This window comes from Arachis ipaensis, chromosome B9 (genome assembly GCF_059453495.1).
Source record: "Arachis ipaensis isolate K30076 ecotype BB chromosome B9, ASM5945349v1, whole genome shotgun sequence".
Lineage (NCBI taxonomy): Eukaryota > Viridiplantae > Streptophyta > Magnoliopsida > Fabales > Fabaceae > Arachis > Arachis ipaensis.
Genome location: NC_142444.1, coordinates 64,992,827 through 65,014,883, shown reverse-complemented (window position 1 = coordinate 65,014,883; position 22,057 = coordinate 64,992,827). Strand labels below are relative to the sequence as shown.

The following is a 22,057-nucleotide window of genomic DNA, read 5'->3' as shown; positions in this document are numbered from 1 at the left end:
TCTAAAATTTCTCAGAAAATTCCTGACCAATAAATTGCACTCTTTTGTCAACTCGTTGGGAGACGACCTGGGAATTCTACTCCCAGTAATTTATTCTTAATTTGTGTCAACTCTTTTTAAATTGATAAGCGGAATTTTTGTCGGTTAAGAACTGTACTTGCAATGCTATTTTCACTATAAATTCTTAATCAGCAATTTTCCGCCCGTCAGCCTTCTATAGGAAGTCTTTTCCTGAGTCTGCAAGGGAAGCAAAGGAGATGGAACTTATGCAGCTGAAGCAAGGTTCCTTGTGTGTGGCAGACTACACAGCAAATTTGAGGAGCTTTGTAGGTTTTCTCGGGTGTGTCAGGGTGCCCCGGAGACCTACGAGAGTTGGAAGTGTATCAAGTACCAGAGGGCTTAAAGGATAGCATTATGACTGCTGTGGCTCCTATGGAGATTCGTGTCTTCTCTGAGTTGGTGAACAAGGCGAGAGTGGTGGAAGAATATGCGAAAACGGTAGCTTCGTCCAAGGAAACTCACGAAGGAAGCTCTAGTTGGAGACGTGGCAAGTATTTTCATCCAAGGGGTCAGAGTTTCAAGAGAGGAGGATATGCGCCTCAAGGGCAAGGAGGCTTCAGAAAGAACACTCAAAATAAGTTTCAGTATGCCAAAGGGAGAGGAAATCAAAGTAAGATTTCTCTGGATTTGACTTGTGTGCGTTGTGGGCATTTTCATCCATATGACTCATGCAAGATTGGTTTAGGTGGTTGCTTCAACTATGGCTTGCCTAGTCACTTTGCGAGGGATTGCACTCGTGGGAAGAACCCAAATGCGGGTCAAAGTCAGCATCAGGGGCCAGTGTTTGCTGTGAACGCCAAGGATGCTTCTAAGGAGGATCCGTTGATGAGAGGTAACTGTTTAATTGGTGATAAAGTCTTGATTGCATTGTATGATACTGGAGCTTCGCATTCGTTTATTTTATTTGCTAAGGTTGAGGAACTAGGCTTGAAAGTGTCAGAGTCAGCATTGGATCTGCATGTACATACTCCGTATCAGACAGTTATGACTAAGTCAGGTTGTAGGCAAGTAGGTTTCAAGCTTGAGGGTAGAGTCTTTGTGCATGATTTGATCTGTTTACCAATGGTTGGGTTGGAGATAATTTTGAGATTTGATTGGTTGTTGAAGAACCGAGTTTTGTTTGATTACTTTGAGTGGTCAATTCGGTTTATCCCAGAAGGAGAAAGTAGAGCAGTGATAGCTGAGGGTTACTACCTGAACTCGGTAATGGTGCATTGTAGTGGGGAAAAGTGTCAGGGTTATATTCTGTTGGCTGCGAATACGTTAGGGGATAATCAGGAACTAGATCAAATTCTGGTAATTAGAGACTTTCTGGAGGTGTTCCCGGAAGATATTCCTGAATTTCCACCTCAAAAGGAAATTGAATTTGCGATTGAATTGGTGCTGGGAGCCGGACCAGTGTCGATTGCACCGTATAGGATGGCTTCGATAGAGCTGGCTGAATTAAAGACTCAGTTGGAAGAGCTTCTGAACAAGAGGTTCATTCGATCGAGTGTATCTCCGTGGGGAGCGCCAGTTTTATTGGGGAAGAAGAAGGATGGAGAAATGTGACTCTGTGTGGATTACTGACCGTTGAACAAAGTAACTGTGAAGAACAAGTACCCGCTGCCAAGGATAGATGACTTGATGGATCAACTGCAAGGAGCTGGAGTATTTTTTAATATTGATTTGAGATCCGGTTACCATCAGATAAGGGTGAAAGAGGATGATATCCCTAAGACTGCGTTTAGGACGCGCTATGGACACTACGAGTTTGCGGTGATGTCCTTTAGGTTAACGAATGCACCTGCTGTTTTCATGGATTACATGAACAGACTCTTTCGTCCCTTTTTGGACAAATTTGTGGTGGTTTTTATAGACGATATCTTAGTTTATTCTAAGACGGTGAAGGAGCATGAAGAACACTTGAGGATTGTGTTGCAAATCTTAAAGGAGCGGAAATTGTATGCTAAGTTGTCGAAGTGTGAGTTGTGGAAGGAGGAAGTAAAGTTCCTAGGTCATGTGGTAAGCAAAGGAGGGATAGCCATAGATCCTTCGAAAGTAGAGGTGGTGGTGCACGAAATTGTGATCTCAATGGCGCCAAAAACTTGGTACGCACAATCATAATCTCAATTCTTCTTTACAACTTCGCACAACTAACCAGTAAGTACACTAGGTCGTCCAAGTAATAAACCTTACGTGAGTAAGGGTCGATCCCACGGAGATTATCGGCTTGAAGCAAGCTATGGTCATCCTTGTAAATCTCAGTCAGGCAGATTTAAATGGTTATGAGGTTTTGATAATTAAAATATAAATAAAATAGAAAATAAGATAGAAATACTTATGTAATCATTGGTGAGATTTCAGATAAGCGTATGGAGATGCTTTGTTTCTTCTGAATCTCTGCTTTTCTACTGTCTTCATTCAATCATTCATACTCCTTTCCATGCAAGCTGTATGTTGGGGGTTCACCGTTGTCAATGGCTACCGTCCGTCCTCTTAGTGAAAATGGTCCAAATGCACTGTCACCGCACGGCTAATCATCTGTCGGTTCTCACTCATGTTGGAATAGGATCCATTGATCCTTTTGCGTCTGTCACTACGACCAACACTCGCGAGTTTGAAGCTCATCACAGTCATCCCATCCCAGATCCTACTCGGAATACCACAAACAAGGTTTAGACTTTCCGGATCTCAAGAATGCTACCAATTGATTCTAGCTTATACCACGAAGACTCCGATCTTTTGGAATGGAGGCTAAGAGATATGCATCCAAGCGCTTTTTAATGTAGAATGAAAGTGGTTGTCAAGCACGCGTTCATAGGTGAGAATGGTGATGAGTGTCACATAATCATCACATTCATCATGTTCTTGGGTGCGAATGAATATCTTAGAATAAGAATAAGCTTGAATTGAATGGAAAAATAATAGTACTTTGCATTAATTCATGAGGAACAGCAGAGCTCCACACCTTAATCTATGGGGTGTAGAAACTCCACCGTTGAAAATACATAAGTGATAATGGTGTTCATTGGCTTCGGCCCCAGAGGGGGAACCAGAATAACCAAGACCTAGGTCTATGGACTAAACATCCAAAGATGTGAAATAAATCACTAAAAGTAGTTTTTATACTAAACTAGTAGCTAAGGTTATAGAAAATAAGTAACTAAGTGCAGATAGTGCAGAAATCCACTTCCGGGGCCCACTTGCTGTGTGCTTGGGCTGAGCATTAAGCTTTACACGTGTAGAGGCTTCTCTTGGAGTTAAACGCCAGGTTGCAGCCTGTTTGTGGCGTTTAACTCTGGTTTGTAACCTGTTTCTGGGGTTTAACTTCAGAATAGGGCAGGAAATTGGCGTTTGAACGCCAGTTTGTGTCATCAAAACTCAAGCAAAGCATGGACTATTATATATTGCTGGAAATGCCTGGATGTCTACTTTCCAACGCAATTGAGAGAGAGCCAATTAGGTTTCTGTAGCTCTAGAAAATTCATTTCGAGTGAAGGGAGGTCAGAATCCAACAGCATCTGCAGTCCTTTTTTAGCCTCTGAATCAGATTTTTGCTCAGGTCCCTCAATTTCAGCCAGAAAATACTTGAAATCACAGAAAAACACACAAACTCATGGTAAAGTCCAGAAATGTGAATTTTGCATAAAAACTAATAAAAACATAATAAAAATTAACTAAAACATACTAAAAACTACCTAAAAACAATGCCAAAAAGTGTATAAATTATCCGCTCATCACAACACCAAACTTAAATTGTTGCTTGTCCCCAAGCAACTGAAAATAAAATAGGATAAAAAGAAGAGAATATACTATAAATTCTAAAATATCAATGAAACTTAGCTCCAATTAGATGAGCGGAACTAGTAGCATTTTGCCTCTGAACAGTTTTGGCATCTCACTTTATCCTTTGAAGTTCAGAATGATTGGCATCTATAGGAACTCAGAATTTAGATAGTGTTATTGATTCTCCTAGTTCAGTATGTTGATTCTTGAACATAGCTACTTTATGAGTCTTGGCCGTGGCCCTAAGCACTTTGTTTTCCAGTATTACCACCGGATACATAAATGCCACAGACACATAACTGGGTGAACCTTTTCAGATTGTGACTCAGCTTTGCTAGAGTCCCCAATTAGAGGTGTCCAGGGTTTTTAAGCACACTCTTTTTGCTTTGGATCACGACTTTAACCGCTCAGTCTCAAGCTTTTCACTTGACACATTCACACCACAAGCACATGGTTAGGGACAGCTTGGTTTACCCGCTTAGGCCAGGATTTTATTCCTTTAGGCCCTCCTATCCATTAATGCTCAAAGCCTTGGATCCTTTTACCCTTGCCTTTTGGTTTAAAGGGTTATTGGCTTTTTGCTCTTGCCTTTTGGTTTAAAGAGCTCTTGGCTTTTTCTGCTTGCTTTTTCTTTTTCTTTCCTTTTTTTTTTTATTTTTGCCATATTTTTTTTCACAAGCTTTGTTCTTCACTGCTTTTTCTTGCTTCAAGAATCAATTTTATGATTTTTTAGATTATCAATAATATTTCTCCTTTTTCATTATTCTTCAAGAGCCAACAATTTTAACATTCATAAACAACAAATTCAAAAGACATATGCACTGTTCAAGCATTCATTCAGAAAACAAAAAGTATTGTCACCACATCAAAATAATTAAACTAATTTTCAAGGATGAATTCGAAATTCATGTACTTCTTGTTCTTTTGTGATTAAAAACATTTTTTTTAAGAAAGGTGATGGATTCATAGGACATTCATAGCTTTAAGACATAGACACTTTGACACTAGTGATCATGTAATAAGACACAAACATAAATAAAACATAAAGTAAAATTTTCGAAAAATAGAAAAAACAAGAGCAAGTAGATTAAGGAACGGGTCCACCTTAGTGATGGCGGCTAGTTCTTCCTCTTGAAGATCTTATGGAGTGCTTTAGCTCCTTAATGTCTCTTCCTTGCCTTTGTTGCTCCTCCCTCATAGCTCTTTGATCTTCTCTAATTTCATGGAGGAGGATGGAATGCTCTTGGTGCTCCACCCTTAGTTGTCTCATGTTGGAACTTAATTCTCCTAGGGAGGTGTTAATTTGCTCCCAATAGTTTTGTGGAGGAAAGTGCATCCCTTGAGGCATCTCAGGAATTTCATGATGAGGAACTTCCTCATGCTCTTGTTGAGGTCCATGAGTGGACTCTCTTGTTTGCTCCATCTTATTTTTAGTGATGGGCTTGTCCTCTTCAATGAGGATGTCTCCCTTTATGACAATCCCAGCCGAATTACAGAGGTGACAAATGAGGTGAGGAAAGGCTAATGTTGCCAAAGTGGAGGACTTGTTAGCCACCTTGTAGAGTTCTTGAGGTATAATCTCATGAACTTCCACTTCCTCCCCAATCATGATACTATGGATCATGATAGCCCGATCCACAGTTACTTTGGATCGGTTGCTAGTAGGAGTGATAGAGCATTGGATGAACTCCAACCATCCTCTAGCCACAGGCTTAAGGTCCGGTCTTCTCAATTGAACTGGCTTGTTTCTTGAGTCAATTTTCCATTGAGCTCCTTCCACACATATGTCCATGAGGACTTGGTCCAACCTTTGATCAAAGTTGATCCTTCTAGTGTAGGGACGTGCATTTTCTTACATCATTGGCAAGTTGAACGCCAACCTTACATTTTTTGGACTAAAATCTAAGTATTTTCCCTGAACCATTGTAAGCCAGTTCTTTGGATTCGGGTTCATACTTTGATCATGGTTCTTAGTGATCCATGCGTTTGCATAGAACTCTTGAACCATTCAGATTCTGACTTATTGAATAGGATTGGAGAGAACTTTCCATCCTCTTCTTCTAATCTCATGTCGGATCTCCGGATATTCGCCCTTTTTGAGCTTAAAAGGGACCTCAGAGATCACCTTTTTCTTGGCCATAACTTCATAGAAGTGGTCTTGATGGACCTTTGAGATGAATCTCTCCATCTTCCATGACTCAGAGGTGGAAGCAATTGCCTTCCCTTTCCTCTTTCTTGAGGTTTCTCTGGCCTTAGGTGCCATTAATGGTTATGGAAAAATAAAAAGTAATGCTTTTACCACACTAAACTTAAAATGTTTGCTCGTCCTCGAGCAAAAGAAGAAAGAAAGTAGTAGTAGAAGAAGAAAATGAAGGAGATGGAGGGGGATATGTGGTTCGGCCAAGGAGTAGAAGTAGTGGTTGTAATGTGTGAAAATGAAGGAGTGGTGAGGGGTATTTGGGGAAGAGTGTGATGAAAAGGTGTGAAGAAGAGAGAGAGAGAGATGGGGTAGGTGGGGATCCTGTGGGGTCCACAGGTCCTGAGGGGTCAAGGATTTATCATCCCTGCTCCATTTAGGCGTGTAAAACGCCCTTAGAGTGCACTTCTGGCGTTAAACGCCAGGTTGCTGCTTGTTTCTGGCGTTTAACGCCAGCTTCTCTCCCTGATGACAAGTCATCATATGATAGTTTTTCAAGCATTTTTGCACTTGTTTCATTAGGTTTTATGCACTTTCTTGCATTGTAAGTTAGTAATTTGGAGTGGAATTGCATGGTTTCCTTGAATCAATCAACCACCCTTTAATTGATACTAAATCATGAGGTTTAAGCTAAATTTAATTGGTTTTTGGATGATTCATAAACCATGTGAATTTGGTGATACTTTGATTGGTTGTTTTGATTACTTGTAGGTGAAGAAAAGAAGAAAACAAGAAAACGTGGCCCAAAGAAGAGAAAAGCGTGGGAAAAGAAACAAGGAAGCGTGGCACATTGAAGAAGGAAAGCCACAGCGCTCTCCCTAAGAGCTCAGTGCTCTCCAAGGGAGCACAACAATGAACCAAGGAAGCGAAGGCTTGGATGCTACGCTCTCCTTGAGAGCGGAGCATAATAATGAACCAAGAAAGAAAGGGGAGAAGCATGATGCTCCGCTCTTGTCAAGAGCATTATCGGGGGCCTTCCAAAAATAAATTCAAAGAAAATGGTTGCCAATGCTTGCCACAAGATTCGAACCAGGCACCTAAGGAAGGAAGGGAGCGCTACTCACAAAGGAAAATAAGCCAAAAATGGCTAAAATGCTATCCCCAAGGATCGAACAAAGCACCTCAAGGAAGCAAGAAGCAAGGCGCCACTTTGTGCACAAAAGAAATTGGCCAGCGCATGCCTCCAGCAAGATTCGAACCAGGAACCTTCCCTTGGAGTAACAATGCTACGCTCTTGCCAAGAGCAGAGTGCTACTCTCCTTATTCCTTGCGCAAGTATGACTCGGCCAAGGAGGCATGATGCGCGCAACATGGACACGGCCCAGGGAGGATTGGTGCGCACAAGACAAGCTCCAAGGCAGCATGATGCTGCGCTCTCAAGGAGAGCAGAGCGCTACCCTGGTGCTACCCAAGCTTGGCACGTAACAAAGGGCCAAGGACATGAGCCACAATGCTACGCTCTCACCAGGAGCAGAGCACTCTACTGGGAGCAAACACCCATGGACCACAATTGAACCAAAATTCAATTTAAATTCAATTTTTCACCAAATTAAAAGGCCCACTCCAAATTCAAAAATCCAAAAACAGGAAGTGCAAAAATAGAAACTAGTTTGATTTAGATAGGGACTTTTACTTTCTTTTAGAATTTTAACTTGTAATTTTGAGAGCTTTACTTTGATTTTGGATTTCTGAGTTTATTTTGGAGAATTGGGAAGGAGAATTGATCTCTCTTCTTCCTTGTTCTTGCCTTTGCATTCTCTACTTCTTGTCTTGGATCTTGGGTGAAGAATTGAAGAAATTCTGTTTTAATCTCACTTTGAGATCTCTTTGTCATTTTTCTGCATAATTTTAGCAATTGAGATTTGAATCCAAATCCTCTTTACTGCTTTCTTTTCTACTTCTTCTGCAATTTACTTTTCCATTTCTTTTGCAATTGTTCTTATTAGATCAAGGAAGGACTTGAGATCTAGACTTGTTTTCTAGTCTCTTCCACCCCTGAGATATTCAATTTCCATTTAGCTACTGCAATTGGATTACATTCTACTTTCTTTTTGTGTTCAAAGAAATTTTCCTTTCCTTGTTTAAATCTGCTGCATCTTAATTCTTCTTCTACTTCTCTGTTAATTGTCTTTAACTTCTTCTTGTTTAAATTCTGCAATCCCAGCCCCCAGATCCTTTTATTATTCAAGCAATTTACATTTCTTGCACTTTAAGCTTCAGTTGTTTACATTTCTTGCAATCTAAGTTTCTGCAATTTATATTACTTGCACTTTAAGATTCAGCTTCTTTACTTTCTTTGCTCTATAATTTACTGCAATTCTTCCCTCTCCCTTTACAATTCATGAAATTTAGCTTCTGTCAATTACAAACCACTCAAACCAATACTTGATTTGCTTGACTAAATCAACCACTAAACTAAAGTTGCTCAATCCTTCAATCCCTGTGGGATCGACCTCACTCATGTGAGTTATTACTACTTGATGCGATCCGGTACACTTGCCGGTGAGTCTTGGGTGTTGGAATTTATTTTCCAAAATAATCCATCACTCCCTTTATTGGCGTTTAACGCCAAGTTGGTGCTTGTTTCTAGTGTTAACATTTAATGCCAGCTTGATGCTTCTTTCTGGCGTTAAACGCCAGTCTGATGTTTCTTACTGGCGTTTAAATGCCAGTAAGCTTATCCTCCAGGGTGTGCTGTTTTTCATTCTGTTTTTGATTTTTCAGTGGTTTTTGTGACTTCACATGATCATCAACCTAAAGAAAATATAAAATAACAATGGAAAATAAATAGATATAATTAGATAACATTGGGTTGCCTCCCAATAAGCGCTTCTTTAATGTCAATAGCTTGACAGTGAGCTCTCATGGAGCCTCACAGATAATCAGAGCAGGGTTGGGGCCTCTCAACACCAAACTTAGAGTTTGGTTGTGGCTTCTAAACACCAAACTTAGAGTTTGAATGTGGGGGTTTTGTTTGACTCTGTATTGAGAGAAGCTTTTCATGCTTCCTCTCCATGTTTACAGAAGGAGAACCTTGAGTCTTGAATACAAGGTAGTCCTCATTCAACTTAAGGACCAACTCTCCTCTGTCAACATCAATCACAGCTTTTGCTGTGGCTAGGAAGGTCTGCCAAGGATGATGGATTCATCCTCATCCTTCCCAGTGTCTAGGATTATGAAATCAGCAGGGATGTAAAGGTCTTCAACCTTTACTAGCATGTCCTCTACTAGTCCATAAGCCTGTTTCATTGATTTGTCTGCCATCTCTAGTGAGATTCTTGTAGCTTGTACCTCAAAGATTCCCAGTTTCTCCATTACAGAGAGTGGCATGAGGTTTATCCCTGACCCCAGGTCACACAGAGCCTTCTCAAAGGTCATGGTGCCTATGGTACAAGGTATGAAGAATTTTCTGGGATCTGGTTTCTTCTGAGGTAATGTCTGCCTCATTAATTTATTCAGTTCATTGGTGAGCAAGGGGGGATCATCCTCCCAAGACTTATTACCAAATAACTTGGCATTCAGCTTCATGATTTCTCCTAGGTACTTAGCAACTTGCTCTTTAGTGATGTCTTCATCCTCTTCAGAAGAAGAATATTCATCAGAGCTCATGAATGGCAGAAGAAAGTTCAATGGAATCTCTATGGTCTCTGTATGAGCCTCAGATTCCTTTGGTTCCTTAAAGGGAAACTCCTTTCTATCCAGAGGACATCCCATGAGGCTTTTCTCACTGGGACTCACGTCCTCCTCACTCTCTCCAGGTTCGGCCATGTTAGTCACTGGGAGAGTACTGGGAGGAGTTTCAGTAATCTTCTTACTCAGCTGACCCACCTATGCCTCCAAATTTCTAATGGAGGACCTTGTTTCATTCATAAAACTTAGTGTGGTTTTGGATAGATCAAAGACTATGGTTGCCAGGCCAGAATGGCTCTGTTCAGAATTCTCTGTCTGTTACTGAGAAGATGATGGAAAAGGCTTGCTATTGCTAAACCTATTTCTTCCACCATTATTGTTGAAGCCTTGTTGAGGCTTCTGTTGGTCCTTCCATGAGAAATTTGGATGATTTCTTTATGAAGGATTATAGGTGTTTCCATAGGGTTCTCCCATGTAATTCACCTATGCTATTGCAGGGTTCTCAGGATCATAAGCTTCTTCTTCAGAAGATGCTTCTTTAGTACTGTTGGATGCAAAACAATTGTACTTTGCATTAATTCATGTGGAATAGTAGAGCCCCACACCTTAATCTATGGGGTGTAGAAACTCCACCGTTGAAAATACATAAGTGATAATGGTGTTCATTGGCTTCGGCCCCAGAGGGGGAACCAGAATAACCAAGACCTAGGTCTAAGGACTAAACGTCTAAAGATGTGAAATAAATCACTAAAAGTAGTTTTTATACTAAACTAGTAGCTAGGGTTACAGAAAATAAGTAACTAAGTGCAGATAGTGCAGAAATCCACTTCCAGGGCCCACTTGCTGTGTGCTTGGGCTGAGCATTGAGCTTTACACGTGTAGAGGCTTCTCTTGGGGTTAAACGCCAGGTTGCAGCCTGTTTGTGGTGTTTAACTCTGGTTTGTAACCTGTTTCTGGCGTTTAACTTCAGAGTAGGACAGGAAATTGGCGTTTGAACGCCAGTTTGCATCATCAAAACTCGAGCAAAGTATAGACTATTATATATTGCTGGAAAGCCCTGGATGTCTACTTTTTAACGCAATTGAGAGAGAGCCAATTGGGTTTCTGTAGCTCCAGAAAATTCATTTCGAGTGAAGGGAGGTCAGAATCCAACAACATCTGCAGTCCTTTTTTAGCCTCTAAATCAGATTTTTGCTCAGGTCCCTCAATTTCAGCCAGAAAATACCTGAAATCACAGATAAATACACAAACTCACAGTCCAAAAATGTGAATTTTGCATAAAAACTAATAAAAACATAATAAAAATTAACTAAAACATACTAAAAACTACCTAAAAATAATGCCAAAAAGCGTATAAATTATCCGCTCATCAGGCGGTGATGGAATGGGAAAGACCAACTACAGTGACGGAAGTTAGGAGCTTTTTAGGATTAGCTGGATATACCGGAGATTTATCGAAGGATTCTCCCGGATAGCACTGCCGATGACCTAGTTGACAAGGAAGAAAAGTGCCTTTTGTGTGGACGTCGGAGTGTGAAGAAAGTTTTCAAACTTTGAAGCAAAAATAAACTTCAGCACCTGTTTTGATTTTACCATAACCGCATGAACCGTTTCAAGTATATTGTGATGCTTCTTTGAAGGGTTTGGGTTGCGTGCTGATGCAACACCGGAATGTGGTGGCTTACGCATCGCATCAGCTAAGACCGCATGAGGTAAACCCAAATCATGACTTGAAATTAGTGGCGATTGTGTTTGCATTGAAGATTTGGAGACACCACTTGTACGGAGTGAGGTTTAGTGTCTTTTCTGATCATAAGAGTCTCAAGTACATCTTTGATCAGAAAAAGCTCAATATGCATCAGAGGATGTGGATGAAGTTGTTAAAGGATTATGATTGTAAACTGAGTTATCACCCTGGAAAGGTGAACGTGGTGGCGGATGCATTAAGTCGGAAGTCTTTAACCATAGCATGGATGAGAATCAAATAAGAGGAGCTAGTGGATAAGTTTGTGGATCTTAAGCTAGATATTGGTGAAGTTGCCGGAAGAGCTTGTTTGAACCAGTTACAAATTTCAGGTACGTTTAAAACGGAGATTCAAAGGGCTCAGCAAGATGAGCAAAAGCTCCAGCAATTGTTTCAACCAGTTGGTGATAAGAGGCGTGGAGAATTCACTAAGGATGGTGAAGGATTATGGAGATACAAGGGAAGAATTTGTATACTGGATGTCGGGAGTTTGAGGCAAGACTTATTTTTGGAATCTCATAACGGTGAGTTTTCTATTCATCCCGGAAGTACAAAGATGTACTACGACTTAAAGAAGATGTTATGGTAGCCTGGGATGAAAGGTGATGTAGCAACAGTGGTATCCAAGTGCCTGACGTGCCAAAAAGTAAAGATAGAGCATTAGAAACCATCGGAAATGCTACAGCCACTTGAGATTCCTCAGTGGAAATGGAAAGGAATTACGATGGATTTTATGACCGGATTACCGAGGACTAGGTCAGGATTTGATGCGGTTTGGGTGATCGTGGATCGTTTAACCAAATCCGCTCATTTTCTGCCTATTTGAGTAAACTATTCTATGGAGGAGTTGGTGAGATTGTACATCAAGGAGATAGTAAGGTTGCATGGTGTGCCATCGAGTATAGTGTCGGACTGTGATCCCCGATTCACATCAAGATTTTGGGGGAGTTTTTCAAAGGGCTTTTGGTACGAAGCTGTGTCTCAGCACCGCATATCATCCACAAATAGATGGACAGTCAGAAAGGACTATTTAAACGTTAGAAGATATGTTAAGGGCGTGTGTATTGGATCAAACCAGAAGTTGGGACCGTTACATGCCATTGGTGGAGTTTGCGTACAACAATAACTTTCGTGCGAGCATTGGAATGGCTCCGTATGAAGCCCTGTATGGACGAAAGTGCCAATCTCCACTTTGTTGGTATGAGACTGGTGAAGTAATTGTTTTGGGTCCTAATTTGGTAGCAGAGACCACTGAGAAGATTAAGAAGATTCCGGAGAGAATTCTAACGGCACAGAGTCGACAGAAGAGTTATGCGGATCAGAGAAGGAAGACGTTGGAGTTTCATGTAGGAGAACATGTATTCTTGAGGGTTACACCGACGACTGGGATTGGAAGAGCTATCAAGACCTAGAAGTTGAATCTGAGGTTCATTGGACTGTTTGAGATTCTGAGGCGATTCAGGCTGGTGGCGTATCAAGTAGCTTTGCCACCTCATCTGTCAAACTTGCATGACGTATTCCACGTGTCACAACTCTGTAAGTACACGTCGGACGTGGCTCATGTGTTAGAGCCTGAGTCGGTCGAGTTGAAGGAGAACTTGACATTTCAAGTAACACCGGTGCGTATCGATGACACTAGTGTGAAGAAGCTGCGAGGAAAGGAAGTTTCATTGGTTAAGGTTGCTTGGAAAAGAGCAGGAGTAGAAGAGCATACTTGGGAATTAGAGTCCGAGATGCGGAAAGATTATCCCAAGTTATTCTCAGGTAATCACTAAATTTTGAGGGTAAAATTTCTTATTTGGTGGGAACCGAGCCTAATTAGATAATTAAATGGTCCAAAATAGAATCTGAAAATTTAGAACGAAAATTTGAGGATTTAAATATGATTTTTGGACTCAGTAGGTTTTTTTGAGTCGGAAAATGTATTTTCTACGAATAACCGAGAAAAATCGCGAATCGGCAGCCGAACCGGTCGAACCAGATTAAGTCTGCCCGGTGCTGCGCGAGAAAAAGTTAAAACAGTCAAAAACCTTAGAAAAATATTAGAAATGAAAAACCGGACGTTAATTTTAAAGGTTTGGCCCAAAGTTGGGCCAAACGGGCTAAAAACGCTAACGGGTTGGACCGGGCCTAAATTGGGCCCAAGCCCAACATATAAATAGGTTCATAAGTGAACCCAATCAGCACCACACTCACTTAAACACAACACACACAGCTGAAAGCAAAGAGGAAGAAGGGAGAAGAAGAAGCACTATTCAGTTCTCACTTTAATCTGTGATATCTCGAGCTACAGTACTTCGATTCGCGTACCGTCAGCGGCTACACGAAGCTCTCGCCGAGCCCATCACTCCATTCAAGCTTTGTGGTAAGATTTTCGAATTTTTTTTCCCAGTTTTCGTGCCCTTGTGAAATTCAAATTTTTGGGTTTGGTTTTAAGTGAAATCTTATGTTTTGGGTGTTTAGGTACACTCTAGCACTTGATTGCTTGTGGTTTTGGATTCTAAAACTGTTGGGCATGGTAAGACCTCTTGAAACCCTTGTGAGATTATGATTAAATTGAGCCCTAGGTTGATTAGTGATAATTTGTGTGTATATAGCTTGATTATTGTGAGTTTGGAAGGCTTTGGAACTTGATGGTGCTTGTTGGAGTGGAATTGGAGGCTTGCTTGTGGTTGAAAGCTTATCTTGAGCTCATATTAAGGTTTTGGAGCTTATTGGGGATCGGCCAAGGTATGGTTTCGGTTTCCTCTATGTAGTCTATAATATTCATGGACACTTAGACTAGTGACCCATAGGATCGGTTGAATTAAAATGATTGTTGAGTTGTTGAATGATGATGTATGATAATTTATAATGGGTTGATGAATTTGAGTAATTATGATGATTGATGATGATATGATGACGATGAATAATTATGTGGATTGAAAAGTGAATGGTAATGATATATGTGATGTTGAGATTGATGAAATAGTAATGTTGTTGGAAAATGTGAATGAGGATTGATTATAATGTTATACATTTGATGTTGGGGTTGATAATAATGAAATGTGAAGGAAAAATTAGTAAGAATGGTGTAATATGTTATAAAGGGTAGATTTTGATGAAAAATGGAGTATGGAATGGTTTTAATTGATTTTGGTTGGTTTGAGTTGTGAAAATTGGGAGATTGGTAATTAGTGAACTTTTGGTAAAAAAGGAATTTTTGTGAACTTTATCTGATTATAACTCATGTCTTATTTTTCAAAATTTGTCAAAATTTGTTTAGCATTAAAGTCCATTGAAAACTCTTTGAATCGATATAAAGTTTGCAAAATTTGGATTTCTGTAGAGGGAGTTATGATCATTCAAGGTTTGGTGTCAAAAATCTAAAATTTTGCAAAGTTGTAGAATTTTGTGATTTCTGGTATGTGTGCACGCACAGCCTTGTGTGCACGCACAACCCTGCAAAATTTTAAACCTGTGCGCATGCACAGTGTTGTGCGTACGCACAGGCAGGGAAAGGCTTAATGTTTACAACGCTAGCACAGCTTGTGCGCACACATAACCAATGAGGATTTACAACCTGTGCGTATGCACAGCCCTGTGCGCACGCACACGTTGGGAAGGTCATTCTGTTGAGGGCACTAGCACAGCTTGTGCAAGTAAACAGAATTGTGAAATTTTGTACCTGTGCATACGCACACCTCTATGCGTACGCACACTTTTTAAAACTTCTCCTGGGCGTGCGCGCGCACACTTCTGTGCATACGTACACGCCCTGTTTCTCAAATTTAAATTTTGTTTTCAACTATTTCAGCTTCCCAACAAGATTGTAAGCTTCTATGACACCATTTTTGTAAATCATGTTGCTTGTATGCGAAGTTTGTATTCGTAGGTTTTGATGAATGACAAACCAACAAACGACATGAAAGACAAACCAACAAACAACTTGAATGAACAAGCATGTTGATCAACCAACATTCAACGTTGAGGAATGAAGAGTTGAAAGCAACACAACAACAACAAGAAACTCAAGTCCACAACATTTGAAGACAAGTATAGTGTCTTAGGACTTAGGTAACTTCTTGTTAAGAACCAATTGCTAAATCTCTCAACACACACTCATAAAATGTTTTGATGCACATCTTGCAATTCGATGCTAGCCAAATGGTTTAAAAACTTGTTTTCAAAGGTACAAAAGCATAGGAATTGACTCCAACAAGTTTGAGATCAATCCTAAGCATTTTGAAGTGATTTTAAGCCATTCTTTAAGGTTTGCATCGATGCACACTCATCTTGCATCGATGCAAAACATGCAACGACTTGTTGCATCGATGCAAAGATGTTTGCATCGATGCAACCTAGCTGAAAATTCAAATTTCAGCTTCAAAGACAAGTAGGTAAAAACATAGATGTAAAGAAGTATAGAGGCATGATAGGATCATTGCTTTATCTAACGGCAAGTAGGCCAGATATCATGTTTAGTGTATGCATGTGTGCGAGATACCAAGCAAATCCTAAGGAATCTCACTTAAGTGCGGTGAAAAGGATTATGAAGTATCTCATAGGAACATTAAATGTTGGATTATGGTATCCGAAAGGATCCACTTGTGATTTGATTGGTTATTCCGATTCCGATTTTGCCGATTGCAAATTGGATAGGAAAAGCACTAGCGGCACTTGTCACTTGCTAGGAAACTCTCTTGTTTCATGGCATAGTAAGAAACAAGTAAGTGTCGCCTTGTCTACCGCCGAAGCCGAGTATGTAGCCGCCGGTAGTTGTTGCGCCTAAATTTTATGGATGAAACAACAACTTGTGGACTATGGACTCATGCTTGATCACATTCCTATCAAATGTGATAATACTAGTGCAATAAATTTAACCAAGAATCCGGTTCAACATTCAAGAACCAAGCATATTGAGATTAGACATCACTTCATAAGAGACCATGTTGAAAAGGGTGACGTGGTTATTGAATTTGTCGAAACTAGTAAACAACTAGCGGACATCTTCACTAAACCTTTATGTAAAGAAAGTTTTTTTAACATCCGAAATGAACTTGGTATCTTGGATTCTAATCTAATATGATTTGTTTGAATTCATTGCATTGATATTACTATTTTTGTATCTCTTACTAACTTAAGCATTGGAGATATCCAATTAGCCTTTGTTTTGTAGGTTTATGAGTTGATCTTGAGGTAGATTGAAAAATTTGAAGATTATAAACAATGGAGGATCAACAAATTGAAGTTTATAATGGTTTAATTGATATTTCCTTCATAATTTGTTTAATGATTAATGCTTGTATGCTTATTTGGTGAATAACTCAAAATAGGATTGGTACCCCTATTTTAAGTTAATGTGCATGCTTTAATATATTTCACTTATTTAGGGGGAATTATGCATGCTTTTTATATATATATAAAAAAAAAAAGGAAATCAAATTCTTTTTGAAAGGGGGAATATCTCATCCTTGAAATTAATAGAGAAATTGAACTTAAAAAAAAAAAAATACATTGTTTTATGCATGCTTCTATGACACATTTCAAACTACTTTCTTTTTTGATAATGTCAAAAGGGGGAAGAGAGAAGTTTGAGGATATTTGAAATTTTGAACTCTTGAAAAAGAAGAAGTTTGAGGATTTGAAAAGAAGAAATAAGTTTGCGAAACAATGTTTTCAAAAAGACTTCCGCTAAGCAAAAACTTTGATATCTAAATCGTTTTCTTTGATAAACGCCCTTTAAGGGAACAAATGCACATATTTAGGGGGAACTCCTGCAAAATTTTTGAAAGAAGTCTTCTCCAAAGTTTTCTATAAAACAAAGTGCATTATTGTTGCTTTCAAAATCATTTATAAATGCATATCCTCAAAATTGGTTTGTCATTATCAAAAAGGGGGAAATTGTAAATCATGTTGCTTGTATGTGAAGTTTGTATTCGTAGGTTTTGATGAATGACAAACCAACAAACGACATGAAAGACAAACCAACAAACAACTTGAATGAACAAGCATGTTGATCAACCAACATTCAACGTTGAGGAATGAAGAGTTGAAAGCAACACAACAACAACAAGAAACTCAAGTCCACAACATTTGAAGACAAGTATAGTGTCTTAGGACTTAGGTAACTTCTTGTTAAGAACCAATTGCTAAATCTCTCAACACACACTCACAAAATGTTTTGATGCACATCTTGCAATTCGATGCTAGCCAAATGGTTTAAAAACTTGTTTTCAAAGGTACAAAAGCATAGGAATTGACTCCAACAAGTTTGAGATCAATCCTAAGCATTTTGAAGTGATTTTAAGCCATTCTTTAAGGTTTGCATCGATGCACACTCATCTTGCATCGATGCAAAACATGCAACGACTTGTTGCATCGATGCAAAGATGTTTGCATCGATGCAACCTAGCTGAAAATTCAAATTTCAGCTTCAAAGACACATTTGCATCGATGCAAAGTGTTATGCATCGATGCAAATGATTCAAAAACATAAAAAACGGCTAGTTTTAACAAAACGGCTCCATCCCATTAACTACCAAACGTTTCTAAGGTTTGGGGAGTCTATAAATAGATGGATTGAAGCCTTATTTCATACATGTGAGTATTTGCAAACTATCTTGTTCATATTCTTTCATTCTACACATTTTTAAGGTGTTATAATACACAATTTGAGAGAGCAATATCAATTGGTTCAATAGTGCTAAACTTGTAATCATACACTCTTCTAGAGAGTACTCATTTCATCTCAACAATTCTTTGAGAATTGTTTTCTTGTAACACTTTGTAAATTGGAGTGTGATCTCCAAGGTTGAGTCAAGAGTTATAAACACTATAGTCGGTGAGGATACCAAAGAAGTATACTAAGTACTCAAGGCAAATCTTAGAGAAGGTATCTCTAAGTGGAGTAGGTTAGTATACGAGTGGTGATCATATACCGTGAGGTGTTAGAAACTAAGGACTCGGATTGTAAAAGGTTTTGCGCGAGCACCTTGAAGCTTGGCAATAGTGGAACTTCTCAATAGCGATTGAGAAAGAAAGTGGACGTAGGACAAGGATTGTGCCGAACCACTCTAAATAGCGTTTGCATCTCTCCAAACTCATCTCTTCAATATTATTGTCTTTTACCTTTGAGCAAATAAATTGTGATCGAAAAGTAGCTTCGTAAGTACTTAAGGAATAGCTTAAGTCCAATTGGTGAAAAGCTTGATCAATTTATTTGAGTTGGTGTCTATTGGAAAGTAAAAGCTCCTTATAAATGCTTAGCAATTGAGTTAAGCTCTTGGAAAAATACTAGTACAATAACACTTTTGTATATTGTCTTTAACTTTCGCAAAAAGATTCATTGTTGTTGCAATACTCAATTCACCCCCTCTTGAGTAATTGTGCATAGGTTCTACAATTTTAAGTCTTTTGGACATTATTTTGGGTATGAAAACATGGGAAAGAACTTCAGAGATTTAGTTGATGTCATTTTGAAAAATTAGAAAACGGAGGCTTAGGTTTCGGGTGTACTGAGGATGGTTTGGCAGCATGTGAAGGTAGACTGGTATGTGAAATGAGAACTGATGAGCTTTTGAGTTCGGAACAGAAATGTTGCATTGACAGTAGTTGAGATGAGTCGAGGACTCGGCATGGAAATGTTGATATGACAGTGGTTGAGATAAGTTGAGGACTCGAATGTGCAATGATAAACCATTAAGGTATTGAAAATATTTTTTGAAAAACCACTGAACTACTCTTTTATACTGAGAAATGATGAGACGCTATGGGCCCGACAGTGACGGTGGTTAATCCAGCTTGTCGAGGTAGCGACGGCGGCGTAAGGACGATCGTTAATCCCGCTTACGTTGAGATGTGAGGTCTGTGGCAAGAGTATCCCGGTCACATCCCTTCGGATCAATAGAGTGTGCAGGCACAAAATCCTGGATGGTGATCTGAGCACCATATCTCGGGGGTTCCCAATGATGATTCCAAAGGGCGACATCTCCATGGAGGTGTGTCGGGTTGGCAGTTGAACCGACAATGTGATAACACAGGCAGTAGGACAGGCATTCATCGTATGCATTTTCTATCTGTTTGTATGCTTTGTCTACTTTTAATGGTTTGCCTATTACATAACATGCCTAATTGCTTACTTGAATTACTTGTCTTATATGCTTCTACTTGTGTTTTACTTGCATTGTATATTATCTGTGTGTTCTATTGGGATTGAGGAGGTTCGGAAGGTGGTGGCGATGGGTTTGCATGGAGGATAGGTTGGTGAAGGCTGTGGGACAGCAGAGACTATTAGATTAGAGAATCCTTTAAGTTAGACTACCCATTTTATACTGCTGAGGCTTTAAGTCGTTTTGAGGTCTAAATTATGCTTTATTGTTTTAGTATGCTTTAAGATAAATCTTGTGATGGATATGAAGTCCAGGATTGCCTCTGGCGTCCCGAGGTCTTATATCCTATCACTGGGCACTGTTACCATACTGAGAACCTCCAGTTCTCATACCATATTTCTGTTGTGTTTTTCATATGCAGGTCGCAACCCCACCTCGGTGAGTTGCTTTGGATGGTGGCAGAAGCGGAGGATCCAGATACTTTTGGATTCTTTTGATTTATTTTGTATATATCTCTCACTTTTGTATCTTTCTTTTGCCTAGAGGATCGTATTGGAAGTTTCTTGTCCCCCAAGCACTTGAGAAATGGTTAGCATGCATGTATGATTGTAGGCTTTTGAACTTGTTTTGGTGTGTGAACACAAAACTTAGTTCCTTGCCAACATCTATTATGCAGCAAATTGATTTTATGCATGAAATGCTGTGCTTTTGTTAAGTAAGTAAACTATGAACTAGAAATTAAACAACTGTTAAGTGGTTTCCATGATTGTTTGGAGTTAATGACTAATGATGCTCTTCCGAGGGTTGCAATGTGTTTCCATAAAATCTGTGGTGGAACACCAAACTTAGCATCACACATTCACCCTTTTTGAACTCATTTTGGTGTGCAACACCAAACTTAACTCCTTGCAATGCAGGGAAACCTACTTAACTTTCTTAGCAACTAAGAAAAGAAGGTTACCCCTAGTTGGGTTGCCTCCCAACAAGCGCCCTTTTATTGTCACTAGCTTGACATCCTTTATTCTTGTTCAACTCAGCTCATGAATGCTTTCCTCCTTGTTCTAGGGTCCCCCCAGGTAGTGTTTCACTCTATGACCATTTACTGTGAATGTATCTTTTGTAGCTTTATTCAAAAGTTCAAGATTTCCATGTGGAGAGACCTTGGTTACCAGATAAGGGCCAGTCCATTTAGACTTGAGTTTACTAGGGAAAATCTTGAGCTGGAATTGTACAATAACACTTGCTGCCCTGGTTCAAGTTCTCTTCTTGAAATTTTCTTGTCATGCAATCTTTTGGCCCTATCCTTGTATATCTTAGCATTCTCATAAGCTTCCAGTCTGAATTCATCCAACTCATTGAGTTGCAATAATCTTTTCTCTCCTGCTGCTTGAGAATCCAGATTGAGGAGCTTAGTGGCCCAGAAAGCCTTATGCTCGAGCTCCACAGGGAGGTGGCAGGATTTGCCATAGGTTAGCTGAAATGGTGACCTCCTAATTGGAGTTTTGAATGCAGTTCTATATGCCCACATGGCATCATCCAACTTCCTTGCCCAGTTTTTTCTTGTAACTCTAACCGTCTTCTCTAGAATTCTTTTTAACTCTTTGTTTGCTAATTTGGCCTGGCCATTAGTTTGAGGATGGTATCGGGTGGCCACTTTGTGAGTTACCCTATATCTGTGGAGCAGCTTAGCCATCTGTTTGTTACAAAAATGGCTACCACCATCACTAATGAAACCTTTAGGCACTCCATATTTGGTGAAAATGTGCTTCTTGAGAAATTGGAGAACAATTTGTGCATCACATGTAGTTGTTGCTATGGCTTCCACCCATTTGGAGATATATTCTACTGCTACCAATATGTATTTGAATGAATATGATGGAGGGATGGGTCCCATGAAATCTATTCTCCAAAGGTCAAACAATTCCACTTCCAAGATAAAGTTCTGGGGCATTTCATTTCTCCTTGTCAAGCCTCCTGCTCTTTGACATTCATTACACTGGTTTACAAAGTCCTTGGCATCTTTAAATATGGATAGCCAATAGAAGCCACTCTGAAGAGCTTTGGTAGCTGTTCTTTCAACCCCCAAAATGTTCACCATAACCTGAACTGTGGCAGTGCTATAGGATGTCTCTCATCTCACTTTCTGGCACACACCTTCTAATCATTCCATCTGGACATCTCTTGAATAGAAAGGGCTCATCCCACAAGAATTTATTGGCCTTAGTAAGCAACTTCTTCACTTATTGCCTGGTGAAATCTTGAGGAATCCTTCTTCCCACCTTGTAGTTTGCAATATCAGCAAACCAAGGTGCCTGTTAGACTTGGAATAAATGGTCATCTGGGAATTTCTCATTCACTGGTTGTGGTGCAACTTGGTTGATCTCTTGTGGTAACCTTGACAAGTGATCTGCAAATTGGTTCTCACTTCCTTTCCTATCCCTTACTTCAATATCAAACTCTTGTAGCAAAAGCACCCACCTAATACGCCTTGGTTTAACATCCTGTTTAGACATGAGATACTTGAGTGCAGCATGGTCAGTATATACTACAGCTTTTGAACCAATCAAA

The 22,057-nt window shown here is 39.6% G+C and overlaps 2 protein-coding genes across 2 annotated transcripts; both read left to right on the top strand.

Annotated features, from left to right (window-relative positions):
- Positions 1-414: 414 nt before the first annotated feature.
- Positions 415-11,988, top strand: LOC107615611 (uncharacterized). Its single transcript, XM_088499012.1, has 5 exons — positions 415-1,554; positions 1,750-1,818; positions 1,942-2,064; positions 11,296-11,577; positions 11,677-11,988. Exons 1-5 carry the CDS (start codon positions 415-417, stop codon positions 11,986-11,988), a joined length of 1,926 nt encoding a protein of 641 aa, XP_088355138.1.
- A 505-nt stretch (positions 11,989-12,493) lies between these two features.
- On the top strand, positions 12,494-14,402 carry LOC107615612 (uncharacterized). Its single transcript, XM_088499011.1, has 4 exons — positions 12,494-12,757; positions 12,845-13,163; positions 13,693-13,764; positions 14,329-14,402. The coding sequence occupies exons 1-4, from the start codon at positions 12,494-12,496 to the stop codon at positions 14,400-14,402; spliced, it is 729 nt and encodes a 242-aa protein (XP_088355137.1).
- The last annotated feature ends 7,655 nt before the right edge of the window (positions 14,403-22,057 follow it).